Raw genomic sequence first — 25450 nt, 5'->3', positions numbered from 1 at the left:
CAGCCCCTTGGGCTATAAGTATGTACCCAAACCCTTAGATGGGTATGGAATCGTGTAGTGTTTGAGAAAATAAACAAAAAATTGCCCCAACTCATAGTGTCATCCTCTCGGTGAGAGTAAGAGTCTCGTTGCTTACACCGGTTGCCCTTGAGTTCCAGTTCCTTCGCAACATGGAAGCCCGCGCTCCTCGATGTCGCTTTCCACCTGTTCTCCCAGGGGGACCTCTCCGTCAGTGAGTATTACGGTCGGATGAAGGGCATGGCGGACTCCCTCCATGACCAAAGCGAGCACATCCCCAAGCGCACCCTCGTCCTCAAATTTCTATGTGGTCTTAGTCAACGCTATGACCACATGAAGGCCCTCATCAAGCAGACCGTGTCGTTCCCCTCCTTCCACGACGTTCGTAATGAGCTACTCCTGAAGGATCTCACCATAGACAACGAGTCCCACACGCCTACCATGGCACTACGACGCGTCCTCCGTGGCCAGCCCCCTCGCACTCTAACGACGGGGGGTGGGGGGCATGTGCGCCTCCTTCTCCCAAAGCTCCTCATCAGACTTCTAGCTCCGACGGCGGTCGCCGACCCTGCCAGGGCGGCCACTCTTCTCGTGGTGGCCCACCGGCCGCAGCGGCAGGCCGACATGGCCGTCATTCTACAACCCCTGGATCGGGACCATCTCCATGTGGCTGGGCTCGACCAGGGGTGCTTCTTCGCCATGTCCCCCACAACTGGCTCTCCTGACGACGCCCTCCTACGAAGTCCCTCCACCTTCAGCGGCTCCTCTACCCTACTCATCGCCGGCTCCGCCTCTCCTCCCGCTCCTAGAGACCCCTGTCTCGACACCTTGGTCCCCGTTGGCTAGACGCTGGGATCAGGCTTCCCTCGCGGCCTCGTTTGGTACCATGGTGCTGACTTTGCCCCACCTCTCTAGATTGGGTGGTTGACTCCGGCGCTTCCTACCACATTACTGTTGTCAGCATGTTATCTCACTCTCATCCTCTTCATCCCTCTCATCCTTCTTCTATCATTGTGGGGAATAGTTCCACCTAGGGGTGGGCGTTCGGGTTACCCGAAAATTTCGGGTCGGGTAATTCGGGTATTTAAAATTTCGGGTTTTGAGAATCGATAACCGAAATTACAACGGGTTTTACAATACCCGAAAATTCGGGTACCCGGAATTTCGGGTTCGGGTATTCCCGAACTACCCGAATTGTTGTGTCGGCTTCATAAAAACACATACACCCTATTAAATTAGTATAAAATACAGTTTGAATAATGATATACATGGACATATAAAACACAAGCAATCTACAATCTCCAGTTATGCACACTTACACATAATTATAGATGCACAAATTAATAATTAAGCATGACATGAGTACATGACACATGAAAGTTCGGGTAATTCGGGTACCCGATTGTGATACCGAATTACCCAAAATAAATTCGGGTTTCGGGTATTTCGGGTTCAGGTATTGGGTTACGGTTTTTTTGACCAGCCCTAGTTCCACCCTCCCAGTCTCCTCACCTAGACGTTCTTGTTGCTCCTCATATCATTAAGAATCATCTTTCTGTTCATCGGTTCACCACCGACAATTCTTGTTCCATTGAGTTTGCCCCTTTTGGTTTATCTTTGAAGGATCTGCTTACTAGGACCCATCTCGCACGATGTGGCAGCTTAGGGCCGCTGTACTCGCTCTGGCTAAAAGTATGCTGCCTTGTAAGTTCTCTACCTTCCTTTGCACTTATCTAGGCCTCCCCCTATCTTTATATAAGTTGCCTCGATCCCAGATCCGTGTGTTGATCAATAAAGTGGCATCCATGCTCCTGGGTTGGAAAGCTATGATGAACCGGACTGGCAAGGAAATATATGTTCAGTTTGTTATGACTACAAAAATAACCTATACTGCAATGGCTATTGATTTGCCTCCGTAGGCCATCAAGGAAATTGATAAACTCTGAAAAGGCTTTCTGTGGAGGGGCAGAAAAGAGGCCAATGGAGGGCACTGTTTGCTGACTTGGCATAAAGTTGTTAAGGCCCATTAGGCCCAGGCCTACTGGCTATATATATTACCTACAGTCCTTAGGGACTAATTATCTATTATCAATCCCAAGGTTAGCAACATGGTAACAGAGGAGGTTACGAAACCCTAATTTATTAGCCGTCGTCGCGGCTGTTACCCACCCTAACCCTAGCCGCCATCGCGGCTCGGATCTCCCTCATCCTTCGTCGCGGCGTCCCGGATCTCCCCTGCTGTCTTCCAGGCGCGGATCGCGCCTCAGCCGCCATCCCGGAGCTGTCTTCCGTGAGCGGATCGTGCTTCAGCCGTCGTCGCGGACCGCCGGCGCGTCGTCTGCATCTGCATCAGCACCACCGTCCTTCTTCTGTGTGCGGGTCGCGCTGCCGCCGTCCTTCTTCCGTGTGCGGGCCGCGCAGCCGTCCGCCGGCTTCCGTGTGCGGGTCGCGCAGGGTCGTCTGCGAGGGACCTCTATGCGTGTTTCCTGTGCGCCCACCCGCCGTCTTTGTCAGTCGGTTGCGCCCTCTGCGCGCAGTCCCTGTGCGTCCTCTGCGCGTCCCCTCTCTGCGTCCGTCGTGCGCCCTCTGCGTGCAGTCCTTGTCGCCACGCGACGCCAGCTGCCGCCGCGGACAGTCAGCACGCATCACCGGTTTTCTGCTCTTCAGATCGCAACACTGGTTATCTCCTCTTCAGATCATTTTTTTGCTGGTGTCTGCCCACGTCAGTACCTTTCAGCTGTTATTCTTCAGTGTTTTATTACTCTGCATTATGTCGGCCAACGCTATTGTTGTCAACATTGTTCTTGATGGGCAGAATTATCCAGAATGGGCTTTTTGTGTCCAGACTGCATTAAGAGGTCACGGGTTACTATTTCATTTGACTGAAGATTCTCCAGTTTTAGCAGCTGATAGAAGCAATGCTGCTGCAATCAAGACTTGGTAGATCAATGATGGCAAGGTAATGGCTGCAATGGTCAACAGCACTAAACCCACTATGAGTATGAGTTTGTCCAAATTTACCATGGCTAAGGCTATCTGGTCACATCTGAAGGATCGATTTGTTCAAGATAGCGGTGCTCTTTTACATACCCTTATGCAGCAGACTCGTGATTGAGCAACATGATATGTTTATTGATGAATATTATTCCTCCTTTGATCGTCTTATGAGTGCATTGACCTCCATGGTGCCCGCTTGTACAACTGTGCCTTGTCCAGCTCACAAGTTCTTTACCTACAGATTTGTTATGGGAGTTCGACCTGGATTTGATTCCCTTCGTGCAAGGCTGCTTCACAGTTCGGATACTCTCAACATGGCTCAGGCATTGTCCGCTTTGCTTGCTGAAGAGACTCGTCTGAAGTCCATGTCCTCTATTACTAGTGTGAGTTCTCACAGTGTGTTGGCTGCTGCTCAGAGGTCTAGGAACACCTCCTTTCAGCCTTGTGAACACTGCAAAAAGACCACTCATCGGTCTGAGAATTGCTTTGCTAAGTTTCCAGAGGCTCAGCTGCGATTGCTGCTACTTCATCTGCTGGTGCTTTGTCATCATCTTGGGTTCTTGATTCTGGAGCTTCCTTTCATGTGACATCTGATCAGTCACGGCTGGCGTCTACTACACATGTCACCGAGGGTACTTCTGTTTAGACTGCTGATGGTACATTATGTCATGTCACCCACAAGGGTTCTCTTTCTGATCCAACTTTTACTGTCCTAAATATATTTTTGGTACCCCAGTTATCCATGGATCTACTATCAGTTGGCCAAATTACCGATCACAATTGTTTTGTTGGATTTGATGACTCATCTTGTTTTGTACAGGATCGCAAAACAGGGGATGTGATTGGGACTGGCCGTCGCCGTAAATCTTCGCCTCGCCTCTACATCTTGGACACATTGTGTCTTCCTTCATCCCCTACCACTACACCTCACATGCTCGCTGCTTCGGGCCCCGCGACGTCATTCACCCAGTGGCATCATCGTCTGGGTCACTTATGTGGATCCCGTCTGTCTACTCTAATAAAGTCAGGATGTTTAGGCTCTACTCATGTTGAGTCTAGTTTTCGTTATAAAGGTTGTCATCTTGGAAAACAAATACAACTTCCATATTTTACTAGTAATTCCCATTCTGCTAAACCTTTTGATCTAATTCACTCTGATGTTTGGGGTCCAGCTCCGTTTGTTTCTAAAGGTGGTCATAAATATTATGTCATTTTTATTGATGATCATTCTCGTTATACTTGGATTTACTTCATGAAACGCCGCTCGGAATTGCCTTCTATTTACAAGTCCTTCACTCGCATGGTTCACACCCAGTTTTCTGCTACTATTAAAATTTTTCGTTTAGATTCTGGTGGTGAATTCCTATCTGATAATTTTCGCCAGATATTGACCATAGAGGGTACTCTAGCTCAACTTTCTTGTCATGGTGCTCATGCCCAAAATGGTGTTGCTGAACGCAAACACCGTCATATTATTGAGAGTGCCCGTACTCTTTTAATATCTTCTTTTGTGCCTTCACACTTTTGGAGTGAAGCTGTTTCCACTGCCGTGTATCTCATTAATAGACAACCTTCATCTAAACTTTCTGGTAAATCACCGGGTGAAGTTCTTTTTGGGACTTCTCCACGATATGATCATCTTCGTGTGTTTGGATGCATATGCTATGTCTTGTTACCACCACGTGAGCAGACTAAATTGACTGTTCAATCTATAGAGTGTGTATTCCTTGGATACAGTCCTGAACACAAAGGCTATTGTTGTTATGATCCATCTACTCGTCGTATTCAGATTTCTAGAGATGTGAGTTTCAATGAAAATCACCCCTTCTTTCACAACCAGTCTACTCACTCCACCTATTATCCTACAGAATCTACTTCTTTCATGTGTCTTCCTTCCATTCCTGCATCTCAACCATCATCTTCTACATCCACATCTGATGTTCTCATTCCCATAACACCACCTTCCATCTCCACGTTATCCACCTCTTACTCTTCCAAACCACCTATCATCCAAACCTACATTCGTCGTTCCCGCTCTATTCCTACGACTGGTCCTGATACTGATCCTGTACCTGATTCTTGTACTAACAATAATGTCTAATGATGTTTTTAATCAGGGATACCGTCTTCGTGATCGTGGTACCATTGAACCTCCAGATCGCTATGGTTTTCCACGGGCTGGTGTGGCAATTGTTGAACCCACTACATATCAGGAAGCTTCTGAGATTCTTGAGTGGCAGCTAGCTATGATTGATGAATTGGCTGCTCTTGAACGCAATGGTACATGGGATATTGTTCCTTGACCCTCGCATGTTGTCCCTATCACATGTAAATGGGTCTTCAAAGTTAAGACAAAATCAGATGGTTCCATTGAGAGGTATAAAGCTCGTCTTGTGGCTCGTGGTTTTCAACAGACTCAAGGACTTGATTATGATGAGACTTTTGCACCTGTTGCGCATATGACTACTGTTCGAACCTTGATTGCAGTTGCAGCCTCATCTTCTTGGACTATCTTCCAGATGGATGTCAACAATGCTTTTTCTTAATGGCGATCTACAAGAAGTTTATATGCATCCTCCTCCAGGGGTTGATACTCCCTCAGGGCATGTTTGTCGTCTTCGTCGCGCACTGTATGGGCTGAAACAAGCTCCTCGTGCTTGTTTTGAGCGATTCATCTCTATCATCACAACTGCTGGTTTTTCTTCTAGTGAACATGATCCTGCATTGTTTGTTCATGTCTCTCCAAAAGGCCGCACTTTACTACTATTATATGTGGATGATATACTAATTACAGGTGACAACTCAGAACATATTTCTCATGTCAAGCAACATCTTAGTAAAGAATTTCAGATGTCTGATTTGGGACCGCTTAGCTATTTCTTGGCCATTGAAGTTCAGCAGACTCAAAAAGACTTTTATCTGTCTCAATCCAAATATATACAAGATCTTGATCGCTCTGGACTTACTGATACACGCAATGTTGCAACACCGATGGATATTCATTTAAAACTTCGTCCGAAGGATGGGACACTAGTAGCAGATCCAACTCGGTATCGTCACATTGTGGGTAGTCTTGTTTATCTCACCATCACCAGACCTGATATTGCTCATTCTGTTCATATGTTGAGCCAATTTGTATCAACACCTACTTCAATTCATTATGGTCATTTGCTTCGTGTGCTTCGATATTTACGTGGGTCAAGATCCAGATGTTTACTCTATGCTTCAGATAGCCCACTTCAGCTTCATGCGTATTCAGATGCCACTTGGGCAAGTGATCCTGTTGACTATTGTTCTACTACATGTTAATGTATTCTCCTTGGATCATCTCCCATTGCATGGAAATCCAAGAAGCAAGCGGTCATATCTCGTTCTAGTGCTGAAGCCGAACTTCGGGCACTTGCTACTAGCACTGCTGAAATTATTTGGTTGCGCTGGCTCTTGGCTGATCTTGGTGTCTCTTGTGATCCACTTCTACACCTTTGTTATGTGATAACTTGAGCGCTATACAGATTGCTCATGATCCAGTGAAGCATGAACTTACTAAACACATAGGTGTTGATGCACCTTTTACTCGATCCCATTGTCAGCAGAAGACTATTGGTCTTCAATATGTGCCCTCAGAATATCAATTGGCAGATTTCTTCACCAAAGCACAAACAAGAGCTCAACATCAGTTTCACTTGATCAAGCAACAACAACAATAACCAGAACTCTAACTCAGGCTCCACACACAACAATAACAACAACAACAACAAAGCATTTTAGTCTCAAGCAAGTTAGGGTAGACCAGAGTTAAAACCCAACAAAAGCCACAAGTCAAGGTTCAGGTACGTGGATAATTGTTTTCCATGCACTCCTATTCAAGGCTAAATCTTTGAGTATATTATCCTTTTAAGGGCTAGTTTAGGAACCCCATTTTCACAAGGGATTTTCTATTTTCCCATGGGAAATTAGTTCATTTTCCCTTGGAAAAATGAAAATCCTTTGGGAAGATGTGGTTCCCAAACTAGCCCTAAGTTTCCTTTTAGGGCTAGTTTGGAAACTAAAATCCCCTTCGGGATTGAAGGAGATTGGAGAGGAAATTTGTTTATTTCCACCTCAATCCCCTCTAATCCCGAAGGGGATTCAAGGTTTCCAAAGTAGCCCTTACTGTGTCAACCCATGTCAACTTTAGCCTTTTCCTGCTTTTCTTCCCATTGCTATTGTGGGAAACCCTAACCCTAACCGGGTTGGATGAACATATATATAAGCTGAGTAATTGGGCCAAGACCATTACAGTAATTACACAGGGACTAACCCCGAATCCCTAACAGTACTCTAACAACTATCATGCCTTAGGAACCCACTACGCATTGGTGTCTCTACATGTCTTTATTGGATATGTTCAAACCATCTCAACCGATGTTGGACATGTTCAAACCACTCCTCACCACAAACACACTATCATAAAACAAACAATACAGATGACATCAATGAACCCATTCTATCCAGCAGAAGTACATACAATTCTGAACTTATCCAGGGGCAGGGGTGGGGTTTGGGATAAAGTAACATATTTTAACATAACTTTACAGGCTCGGAGTTAAATGAAATTTCTTGAATTCTGGTGAACATGGCATAAATCTGACGGTCTGACCAGATCTAACTAGGTTAGTTTGGTACCGGTCATGAAACATGATGTTCCGTACATAACCTGAGTTTGGAATAAAGTTACCTGAATCTTGAGTGCATTACCCACAGCAGATAGGATGGGGCTCCATATGCCTAGGACACCACGAGGTCTTTGACTAGGCGCAGTTTCCAGAGATATTTTTAGCCTTATCTCTGAAATATCAATGAGCCTGCAAATTATACAATTATTTGCGAAATACATTGTGTTGTATTCCAGCTAAGTTACATATAGACACATAGACAGTGCATATCAATAAAAAAGGGCAGACCTAGTGCCGGAGGCTCCCACTCATGTAGGATCTGGGAAAGGAATAAACCGAGGCAAGCCTTCCACCCGCAAATGCGGAAAGGCTGCTTCGAACCTGCAACCTGGTGATTTAGTGAGACAACTCTCACCATTGCACCAAGCCTGCCCTTCTAAGCAGTATATATTGATGATTATGCAAAATAATCACATGGATTTAATAAAAGAATACACAACATTGAAAAAACAAATTTTCAGCAACATGTTTTCGTTGTCCTTTTGCAATGTACTGGCTACAATTTTGTAAAAGCAAAATGAATGTACAAGCCACAGTGAAACCATTATTCATAGGCAGCAATAAGCCAAAAAGAAATAATGGGACCAATGGATTTACTAACACAAGCTCATATTTCTTTGTCCTACAAATCCAGCATAAAGTATGATGCCATTTTCTGATAGAAGTATATCATTGCAGAAGATCTATACATCAAACCAATTGGATAAGAATGAACCATCAAACCAAATGGGATGTGAACGTATTCAAAATGGTTGCATGGAAAAAGCTGCCCGTCTCTAATCTCTGTATTACTAATCTTGGCCCTAGACCCTAGTAACTGATGAATGACAGAATGCATCAAACTGGAAACATGGCACATCAATTTTAGATGCAAAAAGACAAATCCCAAAATTAGGAAAGTCTATCTAACAGTTGCTCTTGTAATTTCAATGGAAAATTTGAAGCTTACTCTATTCGTATCTCAGGATCCACTTCCGTGACAGTTGTGCTGTTGATGGTGGTGACAAAACGAAGATTGCTGTAGAAGTCAAACAGTGCCCAAATAATAGGTTCATGAATGTTTAGTCTCCATGTTTGATCAGTTACCTATATAAAACATGGATTTCATTCTTTTCAGTATGGGTTAATACTATAGACTTGCATGTTGAAATATACAACGCAAAAACATTACCCGGATATAGACATGTGGGTAAACTTGAATGCCATTAGAAGTTACATTGCTAACAGCAACGTTTGCTTTGAAAACAGAACGATTTGAATCAGGCCTGCTCTCGGTAGACAAAACAACAGGCATTGTAGACAGTGGCAACTGATTATCTAGTTGCAACTCGCCAAGGATTAATTTAAACCTGCAAAGCGTTATATATAAAAAAATAAAGCAGAGAACATAGTGCTATCATTAGAAAAAAGTGATGCTATGTGTTGGCGCCGATCCGGGCGCCAATCACTACGTTGGGAACCTGCGGCGGTGCTCTCTGCACAGGCGCGGACGGTCCGCGCGTGCGCAGGGGCGGCGGAGTTCGCTGGCGGCACCTAAATCTCGTTCCCGGGAGGGACCCCGTCGGGGAGGAGAGATCCTAGGCTTCGTCTAGGGTCGCCAGGCCACCCTAGACACCTCTAATCGACGTAGAGCCGAAGAGAAGCGAAGAATTTGGGGAAGGGAAAGACTAACCTAGGTCTAAACTAGAACTACTCCTAATGTATAAGTAAAACGAGAAATAGACTTGATTTGATCGATTGTGGGGGATTCAATCGGCCGTAGCCCTTCATCTATATAAAGGGGAGGTCTGGATCCGCTACAAGTCGTTTTCCGAGCTAATCCCGCGGTTTTAGATAACAAATCCCGCGAGAAACTCGGAACCCTAACTGATTCTGCGCACGCGCGGACCGTCCGCGCCACCACCGCGGACCGTCCGGACCGCGGACAGTCCGGCTACGCGGTTATTTCCTGCACTCAACACTATGTTTGTAGGTATGCCACCAGCTAACTATTCAGCCAAAGATGTTAGCAATACACGGAAAGGAGCAGTCCTTTGCCAGAGCAAGCAGCTGACCTTTCTTGGGGCAAAAGAGCGGCTTCAAAAGTGAGTAGAAACTTATACGACACACAAAAATATGGTGAAGAACTAAGTCTATCTCAAAATCTCCAATTCTGGAAGGCATTTCTTTTGCATACGAAAGAAATATTTTTTAGACCAGAACATGTCTGGACATGGTGTTGATGAGATCGTACATTAATTGCAAACTGTACCTGCTAGTGGTCCCAAAATCATAACCAGTCAAGTATGAAACGAAAACCTTCTGCAGATGCAAGTATAAAAGCTCTCTTGGCTTATGATCAATCAAAGATATTCCAACAACTCCAAGTTCAACAATGAGCTCCAAGGGTCCAGCACCTGGCTCTGTCTCATTTTCCTTCAATGACGATCCTTGGTGATCAGTCAGTTCAGATCCAGGCAATCCATATACTTCCTCTTTCCTTATGTAATCAGCAAACTTCAATATCTTAATGTCACTGGTATCAACAGTAAACATGAGGCCATGTTCCCTAAAACTGGTGGAACTTCCAATAGGATTTTCCAGGTCAACACATAGGACACAAGTATCATCGCCTTTATCAATGCTAACATCAATAACTTTCTGTCCATATGGGTCATCCCAAGAATATTTTCTGGTTGCATGTGGCTTCACTTGGATCCAACTCTCCTCCCCTAAACCAGACTGGCAAGTACTGATTGTGGTATGACTCGTCCGGTTCTCAATCCTACAAACAATCATACAATGGTCATAGTCGTAAAACTGGGAAACAAATGTCTGGATGCTCTTATTACCATTTCATACTACCTGATTGGTCCATATGCTGGGCCCAGACGGAATACAATCAAGAATCTTGAACCTTCCTCATAACCACGTATCTCAGCTTTTACAAATTTCTGAGTACCACCCTGCTTTCTCATTGCTATAACAATAGTGTCTTCTTTTACTATCTCCAGAGGTTGGCACCATTCTGTATCCACTAGTCGGACCTTCAAATAAAACACAAGGCAATTGCAGTTCAAATATATTTGTCCAAATCACTGAACCAGCAAAAAGCAAGACTGAATGAAAATTTGGTACTTTATTTTTTCTAGACACATAAGAGTTGTGTGTCATATCATTAAGAAGAGAATAAAAACAACAGAGGAAAGGCAGAGGCTGCTCACCAAGGCCTTATTTAAATGCACATTTATCCATCTAAATCCATGTGTGTTGGAATGGGTTGGTGTGGAATTTAGTTTAGATTCCATCGAAAACCACTCCAACACATGGATTGTGTATTTTCTGTTGTAATGGGCATTGGCCCAGCCCATGTATTTCCCTATACACACAACAGCCCACCCTGGTTTAGGGTTTCCAACATGGTCTATTAAGTTGCATGCACCAAACAGTTAACCCAAAATCTTAAGCTGTTGGGAGATGTTAGGTAATCCACTTATACACTTCAACACAGCCACTCACGTGCAAACAGAGACAAAGGCGCAAACGTGGAAATAAATGGGTGGAGACACAAATTAAGACTCAGCCATGATTCGAACTCGAAACCTCTGACTTTGATATCATATTAAGTTGCATGCACCAACGAGTTCAACCCAAAAGCTTGGTGCATGCAACTTAATACACTTCAACAGTATCTAGCCAGGATTTTTTTCTTCGCTTCCCTCCCCCTGGCCATGGACGACGCTCCCCCTCCCTCTCTTCTCCTCCCTCCGCCCCTCTATCCCATCGTTGGGCGACCGTCATGTCCACTACCGTGGCTCCCCCGGCCGAGTCCGCGCCTACCCCAGTCGTAGTCACGGTTTCTCAGGCCGCCCGTGCCCCTGATGCCGGTGCACCCGCTAACGCCCCCCCCCCCCCCCCCCGCGCCATAGACTCCGTGCCTCCTCAGGTCGCACCTACACTTCGCACCATCGGTCTCGCCCATCATGTGATCGCCAGCACTCTCACCGGCGTGGCCCCAGGCGACACCGCCTAGTCTGGCCCGTCCCGCCCACCAACGCGGCCCCTGTGCAGTGCCAGGCGCGGCTGCCTGGCCCATCCAGGCGCCTCCTAACCTGGACGCGCCTCCTCACATCGCCGCCATGGGCACGGCCGCCACGGCCTTGGCAGCCAGCGCCCTTCCCACGTTGGTGTGGCCATCGACCCCGTCTCTGCTACCGTCGGCTACTTCGCTCCATTGCTAACAGTCCTCCCTCCATCCTACGTTGTTGCAGCACAATCCACTCTCGTCGCGGTCCTCTAGGCGGCCAAGGCCACCGTTGCTACTGCTCGAGAGTGTGAGTGCCTCACTGCTCTAACCTAGGAGCATGAGCGCACTCTTGTTGATACCCTCGCAGGCAACTCGCCAAGGATGAGCGTCACGTGCTCGACTTCTCCAGCATCGAGTCTGTCACGACGCTGCTTTCGAGTACGAGGCTGCCATCATCACTAATCTCCATGCCCAAGAGACGGTTGTCTAGAACATCCGCTCACTAGTTCCTGTCTTCCTCGACTCGGCTTCCTTGACCAACGCCCGCTGGTGCGACCTCGTCCACCTCACCCTCTAGCGCTACACCCTAGACGACCACGTCCTCATCGACACTGCCTCCTCACTATCTCTTCCCGGCGACAGATGGATAGTGGTGGTCCTCTTGTGGATCCTCGGGAGAGTCACTATTGAGCTGCAGGACTTGTACGCGAGCGTGGGGCACCGCTCGCCAGGCTTGGGTTGCCATCGAGAAGCAGTTCCTTAGGAACCGTGAGGCTCGCGCTCCATCTCGATGCTCTGCCTTTCGAACCTTTGTCTAGGGGGACCTCTCCGCCATTGAGTATGCCGTCAGCTGAAGCGCATGGCAGCCTCCCTCTCTGATATCGTAGAGCCCATCTCTGATCGCACGCTCGCCCTCAACCTCCTTTGCAGCCTCAACGAGCGCTACAATCACCTCCAGGACTAGATCACTCGCTTGGTCATGGTCTCGTCCTTCCATAAGGTCCGCAACAACCTCATCCTCAAGGACCTGACCCCTCACTCCGATGCCGCTACCATAGTCTACAGCTCCACCCTAGGAGGCAAGGCATCGCGACCACCCTCTTCTACTCCCACCTGGGGGGGCGCTCTTCGGCATGCCTGCCTACCCTCCCGTCTCCAGCCCTCCACGTCCTCCCAGCCTGCCTAAAACCAGGGGCGCGTTTGGGCGATGGCGGTCATCGGCAGTGGACGACCGTGGTGGAGGTGACCCGAGGGCCGCTCCTTGGCCCTCCATCTACAACGTGGACCGACTACATCTCCATGTGGCCTGTCCCATCCCTGTGTGGCCCTTCCCATCTCCCTCCACCACAGTTGGCTCACCTGACGTTGCCCGGTCCGAGGTATCCCCTCAGGCATCTACCCTCTACGCCACTAGCGCCTCATCCACCGCTTCTACCATTGCCATCCTAATCCACTCTGTCCTGAACCCGGGGTCCGATGGATGGGATCAATGGTCTCCACCTATCCCGTCAACTCCTATCATTGTGGGCAATGGGAACATCTTCCCGGTCACTTCTGTCGGCAATTCGGTTCTCCCCGGGCCCTTCCATCTTCACACTATTCTTGTTGTCCCACGTATCAATCACAATCTTTTTTTTGTTCGTAAATTTACTACCAATAATTCTTGTTCCATTATGTTTGACCCTTTGGCTTGCCCGTGGAAGATCTCGCTACCCGAAGTCTTCTTGCCCGCTGTAATAGCTCGTCCCCTGTACACCCTGCAACCACATCTTGCTTCCGCTCCATCATCCTCTTTGTCCTCACCACAGTCGCACGCCATGTCTACTTCCAATACATCTAGTACTTGGCATCGTCGTCTCGGCCATCCTAGCCCTGTTGTGCTGTCCAAGCTACGTAGTAGTTCAGTCATTTCTTGTACTAGGGGCACCCTCGAGCATCTTTAACACGCCAGTCAGTTAGGCCCCCATGTTCGACTTCCTTTCTCTAGCTCCTCTTAGGATGTGCACAATTTTGATCTCATACACTGTGATTTGTGGACATCTCCTTCAAATGTCCTGCCCTACACTCCCCTCATAATCTAAGGTTGAGTGCATGATTCACACTACTAATAATGGCATGTGTTCCCTGCTCTTTCAGGCAACCGTTCTTGCTCGCTACTGGGCTGAGAGCCTTCCCACCGCCACCTACCTCCTTACTCGCCTTCCTATTACAGCGACTCGTGCACCCACACCACACTTTGCTCTATTTGATATCACTCCCTCCTATGACCATCTTCGTGTTTTGGGGGTGTGCATGCTATCCCAACATTTATGCTACAAGTCCTAAAAAACTTGCTCCTCGATCTGCTCGATGTGTGTTCCCCTGGTACCTCCATTGATCACAATGGGAACCATTGTCTTGACCTCACCACTCATCGTCTCGTGATCTCCCATCTCTACCATCTTCGACGAGACATATTTTCCCATCTCAACTACCTCCCAGTCCCCCACCGCCTCCCTGCCTAAGTTGGATTTTCTCAATGATCCTGACTATGTGGCACCTTCTAGTCAAACACTATTCGTCTCCACCTGTAGGTTCTCTTACGCCAGTAGCATTAGTAGCCCCGGTGCCCCTCTTGGCTCCTACACCCTCATACTCCCATCCAGGTTGCCCCGTCGCCCCTCACCGGCCCATGTGCCACCCTGTCGCCACATGCTAGACCCCTAGGCCCCGATGGCCCCTTCTTCAACACCGCCCCCGCCTCTAGGGCTCTGTTTGGTGCCTTCGCCCATGTTGGTTCCTCGCCGCTATGCTCAACCTGTTTATGTCTATCAGCAACATGCCCGAGTGGGTACACCGCCCTGCTTTCGCGCCAAGCTAACGGTGTATCACCCCCTTCTTCATTGCAACCCTCGGCACATACACTTGATGGTGAGTCGCCAGACCACGGGGTCCTTCACCCTGTTGATCACCTCATACTCTCCACGACTGCCTCACCTTCGATCTCTCCTATGTCGTCTTTCGTCCATAGCGCCCTTGTCGATCGTCATTGACGTTGTGTTATGGAGGAAGAGTACCATGCCCTCCTTGCCAATCAAACCTAGAATTTGGTGCCCCTTCCCCTAGGCGGCAATGTGGTGACTGGCAAGTGAGTCTGGACCTATAAGGGAAAGTCAATGACTCTTTGGATTGGTGCAAAGCCCACTGGGTTCTTCGATGGTTTACACAACGTCCTGGTGTTGACTATGATGAGACGTTTAGTCCCGTCATGAAGCCTGCTACCATCTGCACCCTAAACCCTAAACCCTATTGTAATGTGCTTGCCTACCTAACTCTTCTATAAAATATACTCCCAACCCAGGATTAGGGTTAGGGTTTCACATATTCCAACATGGTATAGAGCTAGGTTTTCTTTTCTCTCTCCCACCCCACCCCACAGCCGCCAGCCTCCTAATCAGGCCCACCAGCCACCTCCCCGACCCCCACCATGGCTCTGCACGCACAGGTCGCACCGTCAGCCGGACGTCGTGCGCGCTTGCTCGCACTACCGCCCCTGGACGCGCCTCCCACTGCTGCCTCCTAGATCCTCGCCGCCACTGCCATCCCGCCTTGGATCCACACCGTCAGACTGCACACACCTCTTTGCCGCCTGGATATGCGCCGCCCTGTCGTCCCGCCGGATCTGCGCTGCTGTGGCCAGGACCCCGTCGCCGACTTGCACACGCGCCTCCGACCTGCCCAGCCTCGGCTCCTCTAGCCATTGAACCCCTCCCCATGGCTGCTCCCTCCTGTCCCGCAGGTGAGACTGCACACACCATGCTCGCTAGTGTCCTTTCCCCCGCCATGTGGTCGTCCGCGTCTACCCGCTCCCTGCAGCACGCTCCATCCAGCTCTGTCGAACCCCCACAGTCGACTGGAGAATCCTCCACTCTAGTTGCGGCCCTCACCACCATCCAGTCCGCCATCACCGCCGCTCAGGATCGTGAATGGGTCGTGGCTCGTGCCTACGAGCACAAGCACGTTGTGAGCGCCGCTTTGACCTCCTAGATGCCCAAGGCTCAGCCCCCTTCTCGGTCGCATCGATCCCCCCTCCCCCCGTTGACCCCAGTGGCCCACCCCACTTCCGGGCTTGACATTGCTACAATCGTGGCTCTTCATGCTTAGGCGGCCGGTGTTCACAACAATCGGTCCCTGGAATCCGTCGTGTTGGATCCGACGTCACCCCATTTCGCACGTTGGCGTGATCAGGTGCTCCTCATGCTCCAGCGCTACACCCTCGTTGACCACGTCCTCGACAACGTCGTCGCTCCATTGGCTCCATCTTGGATCTAGATGGACAACGTCGTGCTCTCATGGTTCATCGGCACCCTCACCGTCGAGCTTCAGGACATCGTCCGTGAACGGGGGGCACCACTCACCAAGCCTTGATCGCCCTCGAGGCCCAGTTCCTCGGCATATGGCAAGCCCAGGATCTCCGCCTCGATACCTCGTTCCGTCTGTTATCTTAGGGGGGCCTCTCTGTTAGCGAGTGCTGTTGTCGGATAAAGGGAATGGCAGACTCCCTTCACGATCCCGGGAAGCACGTCCCTGATCGCATCGTCGTGTTGAACCTTCTACGTGGTATTAGCCCCCACTACAACCAACTAAAGGCTCTCACCAAGCGGATTGTGCCCTTCCCCTCCTTCCACGACGTCCACAACGAGCTTCTCCTAAAGGACCTCACCCTAGAGGTTGAGTCCCTCGCCTCCACAATAGATGTCTATGGAGTGTCCTCCGGTGGCCAGGCCCCTCACCCTCCGTCGATGGGGGCCCTACGCGTCCACCTCCTGCCCTAGCCCCCGGAGCTCCTCGCCAGCATGTCGGCGCAGACGATGATCGTCATCCCCACAACGGTGGGCGTGGGGGTGCTGGCTCCACCTGAGGTGGCCCCACCGGGCGTAGCGGTGTCCAGGCGTAGCCGTCGTTCTACAACCCCTGGATGGGACCATCTCCATGTAGATTACACTGTTTGCAGAGTGGAGTCTGAAATAACGAGTGAGATAGGGAGTCTGCTAGAGATAGTCTTAGGGTCATCGTGCTAAACGAGCTAGCAAGAGTGTTGATCCCACCCACCAAACCACGGGTTCCAAGACGAAATCGAGTGTGGTGGCAGGGGTAGGAGTGGTAACTAAGGGGATGCCGGAGGACCCGAGGGAGGTGGGCCAAGGTATTACCCTGAGTCAGACAGCGTCAGGAGAGATGACAGGGGTGGTGGTGGTCGCGGTAGAGGACCACCAGGGACTAGGTCGAGCCACATGAAGATGAAACCAGTCCACGGGTTGTAGAGGGAAGGCCAGGGAGCGTCACCCTTACCACCTCCAGCCCTACACCCATCACCTCATCCTCCTCCAGTTCCACCATCGAGTTGGACTTTCTTCTTGAGACTAATCATGTGGCTCCCTCTGGAAAACCACCTCTTTTTCCCTGTAGGTTCACACATATGCACCGGTGAACCCCCAAACCCCTATGAATCTAGCCCTCCCCCAGTCTGCCCTGCCGCTCCCATTCGAATCATGAGCAGCCTCGACGCCCTTCGTCGAACCTTCGATAGCTCAAACGTCACCACCATTGCTTGTCACACCATGGTGTGGCGCTGGCCCCACCTCCAACCCCAGCTTCTCTATCCACGCCCTCACAGTCGGTGACCTCGCCAGCTCCTCGCCACTTCGCTAGACCTATGCATGTATATCAGCGAGAGGGAGCGTTGTCCCGCTCTCGAGTTGCGCCAACGGTGTACCACATTCCCCTTGTTCACCGCCACCCTGCCACGTCCACCCAATAATCACTTGTCAGGTTGCTGGTGTTCTTCACCCTGTCGACTGTCTTGTCCTTTCCGACAATCTCCCTAGTATCGTCTTCTGTTCATCGCACCCTCACCAATCCTCACTGGCGTCACGCTATGGAGAACAAGTATGAGGCTCTGCTTGCTAACCACATCTGGGACTTAGTGCCCCGTCATCCAGACGACAATGTGATGAATGGCAAGTGGGTCCGGACACATAAGCGTAAGGTGGGTTGTTCTCTGGACCAATACAAGGCTCGTTGGGTTCCCTGGAGCTTCACTTAACATCCTAGGATTTATTATGAGAAATGTTTATTTCGGTGGTGAAGCCTACTACCGTTCGTACAATTCTCACCCTGGTCTTATCCCATTCTTGGGCCGGTCCACTAGCTCGACGTCAAGAATGTATTTCTCCATGGGAAACTTGTTGAGATAGCCTATTGCAGCCAGTCTACTAGCTTTGTTGACTGTGCTCACCCTGACCTTGTCTGCAAGCTCAACAAGTCTCTCTATTGTCTGAAGCTTGGTATAGCGGGTTTGCCAATTATTTGCTCTTTGGACTTTGTTGAGGCTATGTAAGACACCTCTCTATTAATCCATCGACATGGCAGTGTCACTATGTACCTTCTCTATGTCGATGACATTGTGCTCACTGTCTCCTCTTCGAGCCTCATGCACCGAATGATTACCGCTCTTTCAGCAAGAGTTCATGATGAAGAATATGTATCCTCTTCACCACTTTTCTTGGTACTATTGTTGAGTGTCACCTAGATGGCTTGTTTCTTCAACAGTGTCAGTATACCCCTGATATTTTGGAGCGCTCTGGCAATGCTGGACTGCAAGCCCTGTGTGACTCCAGTGAACACACAGGCAAAGAGACCGTCTCTGGTGAAGGTGCCCCTTTTAGTGATGCCACTGCCTACCGAAGCCTTTCCGGAGCCATTCAGTAACTCACCTTCACCAAACTTGATATGGCGTATGTAGTCAAGCATATCTATCTTCACAAGCATGATCCTCGGGAGCCACACCTGACAGTTGTCAAGTAGATCCTCTGATACCTCCATGGTACTATCGACTACGAGCTTCTCCTTTGGTGCACCTCCACACACGAGTTGGTTGTCTACACTAACGTTGACTAGGTCAGGCGTCCGAACACCCACCGGTCCACCTCCGGCTATGTTCTGTTCCTTGGAGACAACCTCATCTCCTCGTCCTCCAAGCGTTAGTCTGTGGTCTCCCTCTCTAGTGCCGAGGTGAAGTACCATGTCAACATCAATGGTGTGGCTGAGGCGAGCTGGCTCCATAAACTTCTTCAGAAGTTCCACAGCCGCTCACCTAGAGTACCCTCGTCTACTGTGATAACTCAGTGATGTCAACCTTTCCGTCAACCCGGTACAACACCAGTGTACGAAGCATGTCGAGATTGATCTTTACTTCATCCGTGAACACGTTGCCATCGGGGACGTTCATGTTTCCCATGTCCCAACCAGCTCGCAACTTGCTTACATCTTCACCAATGGCCTCCCATCCTCATTGTTCTCAAAATTTTGGTCCAGTATCAACGTCTGTCGTAGCTAAAGTTTCAACTGCGGGGGTGTTATACAGTCTCCTCTATGGTTGTTATGGGCCTAGTAGGGCCAGCCCATTAGTCCCTTTATGTTTGTGTATATATTGTAACCCTAAACAATTATTGGATTGTGAGAGAATATTCTTCTTCCAATACTAGGCAACTATATACAACAACCTACTAAAAACCTACTGGAAAACCTTAGCTCCAGTCCAACACCACAACATTCTTCAGGAACTACAACCAAAACTCTTTGGACACAATTTCTAGCACTCTCAGACACAGGCATTCCTACACTTCCACATCTCCTTGGCAACCAGAACGATGAGTTGCATGCACCGTCCAGTTCAACCCAAAAGCTTAGCTGATAGGAAGAGATGGGCAATTACTTAAGCTGATAGGAAGAGATGGACAATTCACTTAGGGTGCGTTTGGTTGCAATGACAGGACGGGACGGGATGGGACGATCCCTCAAATAAGGTTGTTTGGTTCAGGGTCAAGGGTTGGGACAGGACTATCTCAGTGTTGTTCCCAGTTATCCCTCAAAATTGGAGTGACAAGCGAGTACGCCAGAGGACGTCTCTGTCCTGGCTGTCCCGCAACCAAACACACCATTATATTCCAACACTGAGGGAAGAAACAACACTTTAGAGCCACCGTCAGGCGTCTCCAAAGCTGGTCTCAAAAAAGGGTGGGTCATATCTCCTCTAGGCTTGGGATGGCGCGGGAAATTATGCACAAGCTGCAGTCTGCTCAAGATAACAGGCCCTTGTCAGTGCTAGAAAATTGGTTGTTGAAGCAGCTTGATGGCCACGTTGTGACCCTTTCAACCTTGCAACGTTCTATGGCTCGGAGCCGCTCTAGGATCACCTGGTTGGCTGAGGGGGATGCTAACACTGCCTTCTTCCACCTCCACGCTAAATACCGCAAAGGCAAGAATTTTATTGGTAATCTGTTATCCGATGATGGTTTGATAAAGTCAAGGCATGAAGACAAGGAGGAAACTCTAACGCCCCGTTTGGATCATTGGAATTGAATTCCATTCTAATAGTAATTTTGGCATATATCAATTAAGCTAATTCGGTTTTATGCAAAATATATTTGTATACTATTATTAGCAAGATGTCAGAGATATTTATGTGCTACATTTTTACTATAGAGGAGCGAGACGAAGAGTGTCATGTAAGTTACATAGAAACAAATTCTACTAATGAATAAAATCATTTCCTATCTTCCACCCCATGAATTTAAGATAGGCTTATATCTGAACTTTGGCAAGTGGTGGAATCTCAAATTCCAAACTAAATAAGTTATTTTATTGAGTGAATTCCAATTCCTCTAAAATGAAGGGATCCAAACGCCCCGTAAGAGATTTTTTCCACAATCTGCTGGGATGTTTGTCTGATCGAGCACATACTATTGAATTGGATCATCTCCAGATTCCTATTCATGATCTCTCTTCGCTGGAGAGCCCTTTCACGGAAGATGAAGTCTGGAAAACAGGCCTTTCTCTACCTTCAAACAAGGCTCCCGGCCGGGATGGTTTTACTGGGAAATTTTATAAGTCGTGCTGGCATATTATTAAAGGAGATATTATGGTAGCTGCTATGGCTGTTTGGAACAGAAATTGGGGAAATCTGGATCTTCTCAATTCAGCATACATCATTCTTCTACCCAAAAAAGATGAAGTATGTCATGTCAAAGATTTTCGGCCTATTAGCTTGGTCCACTCCTTTGCTAAGCTCATTACTAAACTTTTGGCAAATAGGCTGGCTCAACACCTGGATATTATGGTATCTCAGAATCAAAGTGCTTTTATTAAAGGCAGATCCATACTGGACAATTTCATGCTTGTGCAACAGACAACAAAGTTGTTTCACCAGGAAAAATGTGCAAGGATCCTCCTTAAGGCCTTGTTTGGATAAAGAGGGATTGAAGTGGATTGAAGTGTATTTTAGGGATTGAAAGGGAAATTAGTTCATATTACACTTCAATACACCTTATACCACCTCAATCCACTCCAATACAAGATTACCCAAACAAGCCCTAAATTGGATATCACCAAAGCTTTTGACTCTGTCTCGTGGCCCTTCCTCCTGGAGGTCTTGAAGCATTTGGGTTTTGGGCAAATTTGGTGCGATATTGTTAGCATTCTTCTTACTTCTGCTTCTTCTCAAGTAATGCTTAATGGTAAACCAGGTCGAAGAATTATTCATAGACGAGGTCTTCGGTAGGGGGACCTTCTCTCCCCAATGTTGTTCATCCTGGTTATGGCTGTGCTGTGCTATTTAATTAAGGAGGCTGCTAATGATGGTTTGATGGTGCCTCTGACAGAAAATTCAGTTCATAACCGTATTTCTATTTATGCTGATGATGTGGTGATCTTCCTCCACCCGGTGGCACTTGATTTAGTAATTACCATGTACATTCTCATGATTTTTGGTGAGGCATCTGGACTCAAAGTGAATATGGCAAAGAGCAGCGTTTTCCCCATCCACTGTACTGTTGAAAACCTAGATACCATTCATAATCTGCTGCCATGCGTTGTTGCCAACTTCCGCTGCAAATATTTGGGGGTGCCTCTATCCTTAAAGAAGCTTGGCAGACAGCACCTACAACCATTCATTGATAAAATTGCACATCTCCTTCCCTGCTGGAAAGCTGATCTGTTAACTAGAGCTGGAAGATTGATTATTGTCCAGACTGTCCTTTCTTCAATGAATATTTACTTAATGATGGCCATGGACCTTCCTTCTTGGGTTTTCAAAGCAATTGACAAGATCGGAAGGAATTTCCTGTGGAGAGGGAGGAAAGAAGCTTTGGGAGGACACTGCTTGGTAGCTTGGAACAAGGTTACTAGTCCAAAAGAATTTGGAGGATTGGGTATCTTAAACCTGCATTTGATGAGTTAGGCTCTTAGATTATGCTGGCTCTGGCTGAAAAAAACCGATACTGGCAGACCTTGGGCATCCTTTAAAATAAATGCTCATTCTTCAGTTAAGGCCTTCTTCTCGACAGCAATCTCTTCGGTGGTGGGCAACGGTAAAAACACCTTGTTTTGGACAGATAATTGGATCGACGGCCAAAGTCTATGTTAGCTGGCCCCTCATTTGGTCCAGATGGTCTCTTCTAGGGCTAAAATGAGGAATGTCCACGATGCCCTCATTTCAAGGAGCTGGGTCCATGACATTAGAGGAGCTATCACTGTAAATGTTTTGTCTGACCTCCTCAAGGTTTGGGACCTCACTGCAGACTGGGTCTTAGAACCAGACCAGGAGGATAAGCATAGCTGGCGGCTTTCAAACTCAGGTTTATATTCGGCCAAATCGGCATATACCGGTTTCTTTCTTGGAGCAACAACTTTTAAACCTTGGGAAAGGATTTGGAAATCATGGGCTCCTAGTAAATGCAAGTTCTTCATGTGGCTCGTGGCCCACGATCGCTGCTGGACAACAGACCGCCTAGCAAAAAGAGAGCAAAAAGAGGACTACCTCACCCTCAATTTTGTACCCTATGTGATCAAGAGGAAGAGACGATAAACCACTTGCTAGTTTCCTGCGTTTTTTCACGAGCTGTCTGGTTTCAGATTTTGTAATCTGTTGGGTTGCAGCACCTTGCTCCAAACCCTGCGTGCTCCTCCTTTGAAGATTGGTGGGAAGGAGTTGCTGCAGCTTCTGCTGGCACAAACAAAGGGCAGCACAAGGGCTTGAATTCTTTGATCATTATTGGTGCTTGGGCCATCTGGAATCACAACCGCTGTGTTTTTAATGGTGTGCAGCCTAGTCACAGCATGGTCATCAATTGGGTCAAGGAGGAGTCTCATCTCTGGTATAGGGCTGGAGCCAGGGATTTATCTAACATCCTTATGCTCCAGTAATTTCAGTCGGTAATCTTTATTTGAGTCTCCATGGTCACGGGTCTAGATGTCTTTTGTTGTTGTTGGGGTTAATTTTCTCCTTCTCCCTATAGCCTAGTGTAGGGTTCGTGTGGAGTTGTACGAGGTTTCTTCTTGCCTCACCTTTTCTTCTTAATATATTGATACGCAGCTCTCCTGCGTTTTCGAAAAAAAAAACAATTCATGCATACAATTACGCTAAATGGTGCTTCGCTGAGAATATTGTAGTACCTGCAGTTTGTCAGTAGTCCCCTTGGAGTACATAAAGGAAACCCTCCAGTCATATGCATGTAAGACCTTTGGCTCATCCTCAATACTAAGTTTTAAGTACAAATCTTGTCCGGCCCTGTTTGTGAATGTTATATACGGGCGTACATGGATAACCTGTTGTTGCATAACATGAAGTCAACTGATTGACACTTTAATATGAAGTTGTAGATTAACATGCAGCTACCTTTGTTGGAACAGCTTGATACGAGGATGGCTTTGAACAAAGAAGAATATGCATGCATTTTCCATCATCATCATAGGCAGAAAGATCAACTGCTCCATCCTGAATATGGAATCAGTACTATTTAATTGTAGTGGTAGAAAACAAGAAAAAGAAGAAAAGAAGATCCAAACTAACCATATCGCCAAGAGGCGACAATTCTTTCACAGATCCAAACCGTCCACCATGTCCAACAGATGATAGAAGTCCTAATCCCTTAAAATTTAATCCAGACGCTATAGTGTATCCCTCAACCAATTCATCGTGTTTTATATCATAGAGTTGCTTCTCACCCCTTTCCAGATGTGAACGTGAAAGAAGGCGCCTCTTCTCTTTCCTTCCAGAAATATCAATGAGACGCAGAGTAAGTGTAGGCAATCTAGAAAAAGATATCCAATAGGGAACATATATTCTGATAAGCCTTGCCATCAAATAGTCACTATCACTGCTTTGTTCAAGCAGAATCTGTACAACCCTACAGAAGAATGAAAGACAAACAGGATAAAAGAAGATGATTAGTGAAAGGTTATGGCATTTTATCCACCAGAATTTTTTCATGTTTGTGTTGTTACCTTCCTGATAAAGAGCTTCTTAGATTGATAAATTTGGAAGGTGCTTGGGTTGGATGTGATATAACAACAGGCTCCTAGGACCAGAAAATCATTTCAATAGTATGTAGAAAAAAAATAGAAAAGCAAGGCATCTATAAAAGGAAGTAATTTTATCCATACATGCATCAGTTCCCATCCTCCATGTGGAACCAGGGATAAGTACAAAGGGTTTCTTGGATCAACATTGTGAACCTTTACAGCCTCACCCGGACTTAAGGTGCCAAGGGAGCAACTTGAATCTTCATTATCGAGGTGGCTAGAACTGACAGTATAATGTGCAGCAATGGGAAGATAGTATGTCAAACACAACGGGGACTTAATAATGATGCACCAATCATATATTGGTTCCATCTGTACATCTTTGCCTATTTCCTTGCCTTCTATGCTCAAGCAAAACCACAGTCCATGACAAGAATTCGAGGTGCCATCTACCTGTGAGCAGAATAGCAAGTTTTCCGATTCATACAGATCTGATATACATAAATCTAGGATCTCCTCCTTTCTAAACTCGGTTTGACTGCGCCTCTCCTGGACATCACTCCAGGAGTAATTTTCATGATCATGATGTTTTGCCGGCCTTAACTGCAACATATAGGGCATAAGAGGATGTGAGAGGCCTGATAGTGGGACTGGAATAGTAGAATTGGGCTCCAGCGTTCCAATCAGGATTTGATCCTCTTTACCAAAACTGTCTCCCTGTTCATCTGCCCGTGCACTTTGAGAAATTCTTCCTTTTAGACGTAAATCAACAATGAAATTGGTTGTATTAGTAACTGACACAAGGGAACGTATGCTAACGTATCTGTTGCCTTCCTTGACTGTTGCTTCACTAGCAATCACACAATTACCAAACCTCCAACATGCTGCAGGTACAGCATAGTTCAACTTCATGCTTGTCCATGGCCCTTCTTTTGAAGGGCTAATCTGAATATATCCAGTCTTGCTTTCAGGACTGGCTCTGTTCCCTTGTTGTACACTAGCTCTACCAGAAACAAGTACCGCAAATCTTATTTTTCCACTAGGTTTAACAGTTTCCTGTTCCTGCAAAGAATTGTCAATATAACTTTATAAAATATTGTAAGTATATTTCGCAGAAGCACACTTTGTGTGGACTCTATTTTGCAAAAGTGACTCAATACATGATTCTCCAAATGTCAGAGTTCTCACCACTGTCTTAGTTGACATAAGGTCTCCTAAAGCCAAATCAAATTTGACAGAGTCCGGATTAGAGGTAGGAGGGAGCTTTTGCACAACTTGCTCCAATGGAGCAGAGTATATACCAACTGGTTGACCTGTTCTCAACATAAACTATAAACTAGAGTTGGGAAAAAACAAAAAAAAAGGCATTTGT

At 47.4% G+C, this 25450-nt stretch overlaps 1 protein-coding gene across 2 annotated transcripts in view; it reads right to left on the bottom strand.

Moving 5' to 3' along the window:
• LOC103638912 (uncharacterized) overlaps positions 1-25450 on the bottom strand; it is an 86844-nt gene that overhangs the window by 8762 nt on the left and 52632 nt on the right. The window contains exons 45-55 of one of the 2 annotated variants that reach the window (XM_008661701.3): positions 25267-25391; positions 24220-25140; positions 24061-24134; positions 23627-23963; positions 23453-23551; positions 23230-23382; positions 10575-10756; positions 9982-10494; positions 8902-9079; positions 8680-8816; positions 7733-7859 (exon numbers count right to left, since the gene is read on the bottom strand). In XM_008661701.3, the coding sequence (XP_008659923.1) occupies positions 7733-7859; positions 8680-8816; positions 8902-9079; positions 9982-10494; positions 10575-10756; positions 23230-23382; positions 23453-23551; positions 23627-23963; positions 24061-24134; positions 24220-25140; positions 25267-25391 (2846 nt within the window). The remainder of the gene's footprint in view (positions 1-7732; positions 7860-8679; positions 8817-8901; positions 9080-9981; positions 10495-10574; positions 10757-23229; positions 23383-23452; positions 23552-23626; positions 23964-24060; positions 24135-24219; positions 25141-25266; positions 25392-25450) is intronic. The other variant, XM_008661702.3, reaches the window with a different exon arrangement.

The sequence above is a fragment of the Zea mays genome, chromosome 9 (assembly GCF_902167145.1).
Source record: "Zea mays cultivar B73 chromosome 9, Zm-B73-REFERENCE-NAM-5.0, whole genome shotgun sequence".
Taxonomy (NCBI): Eukaryota; Viridiplantae; Streptophyta; class Magnoliopsida; order Poales; family Poaceae; genus Zea; species Zea mays.
Note: the sequence above shows the minus strand (reverse complement) of the source record. Positions and strands in the feature narration are given on the sequence as shown.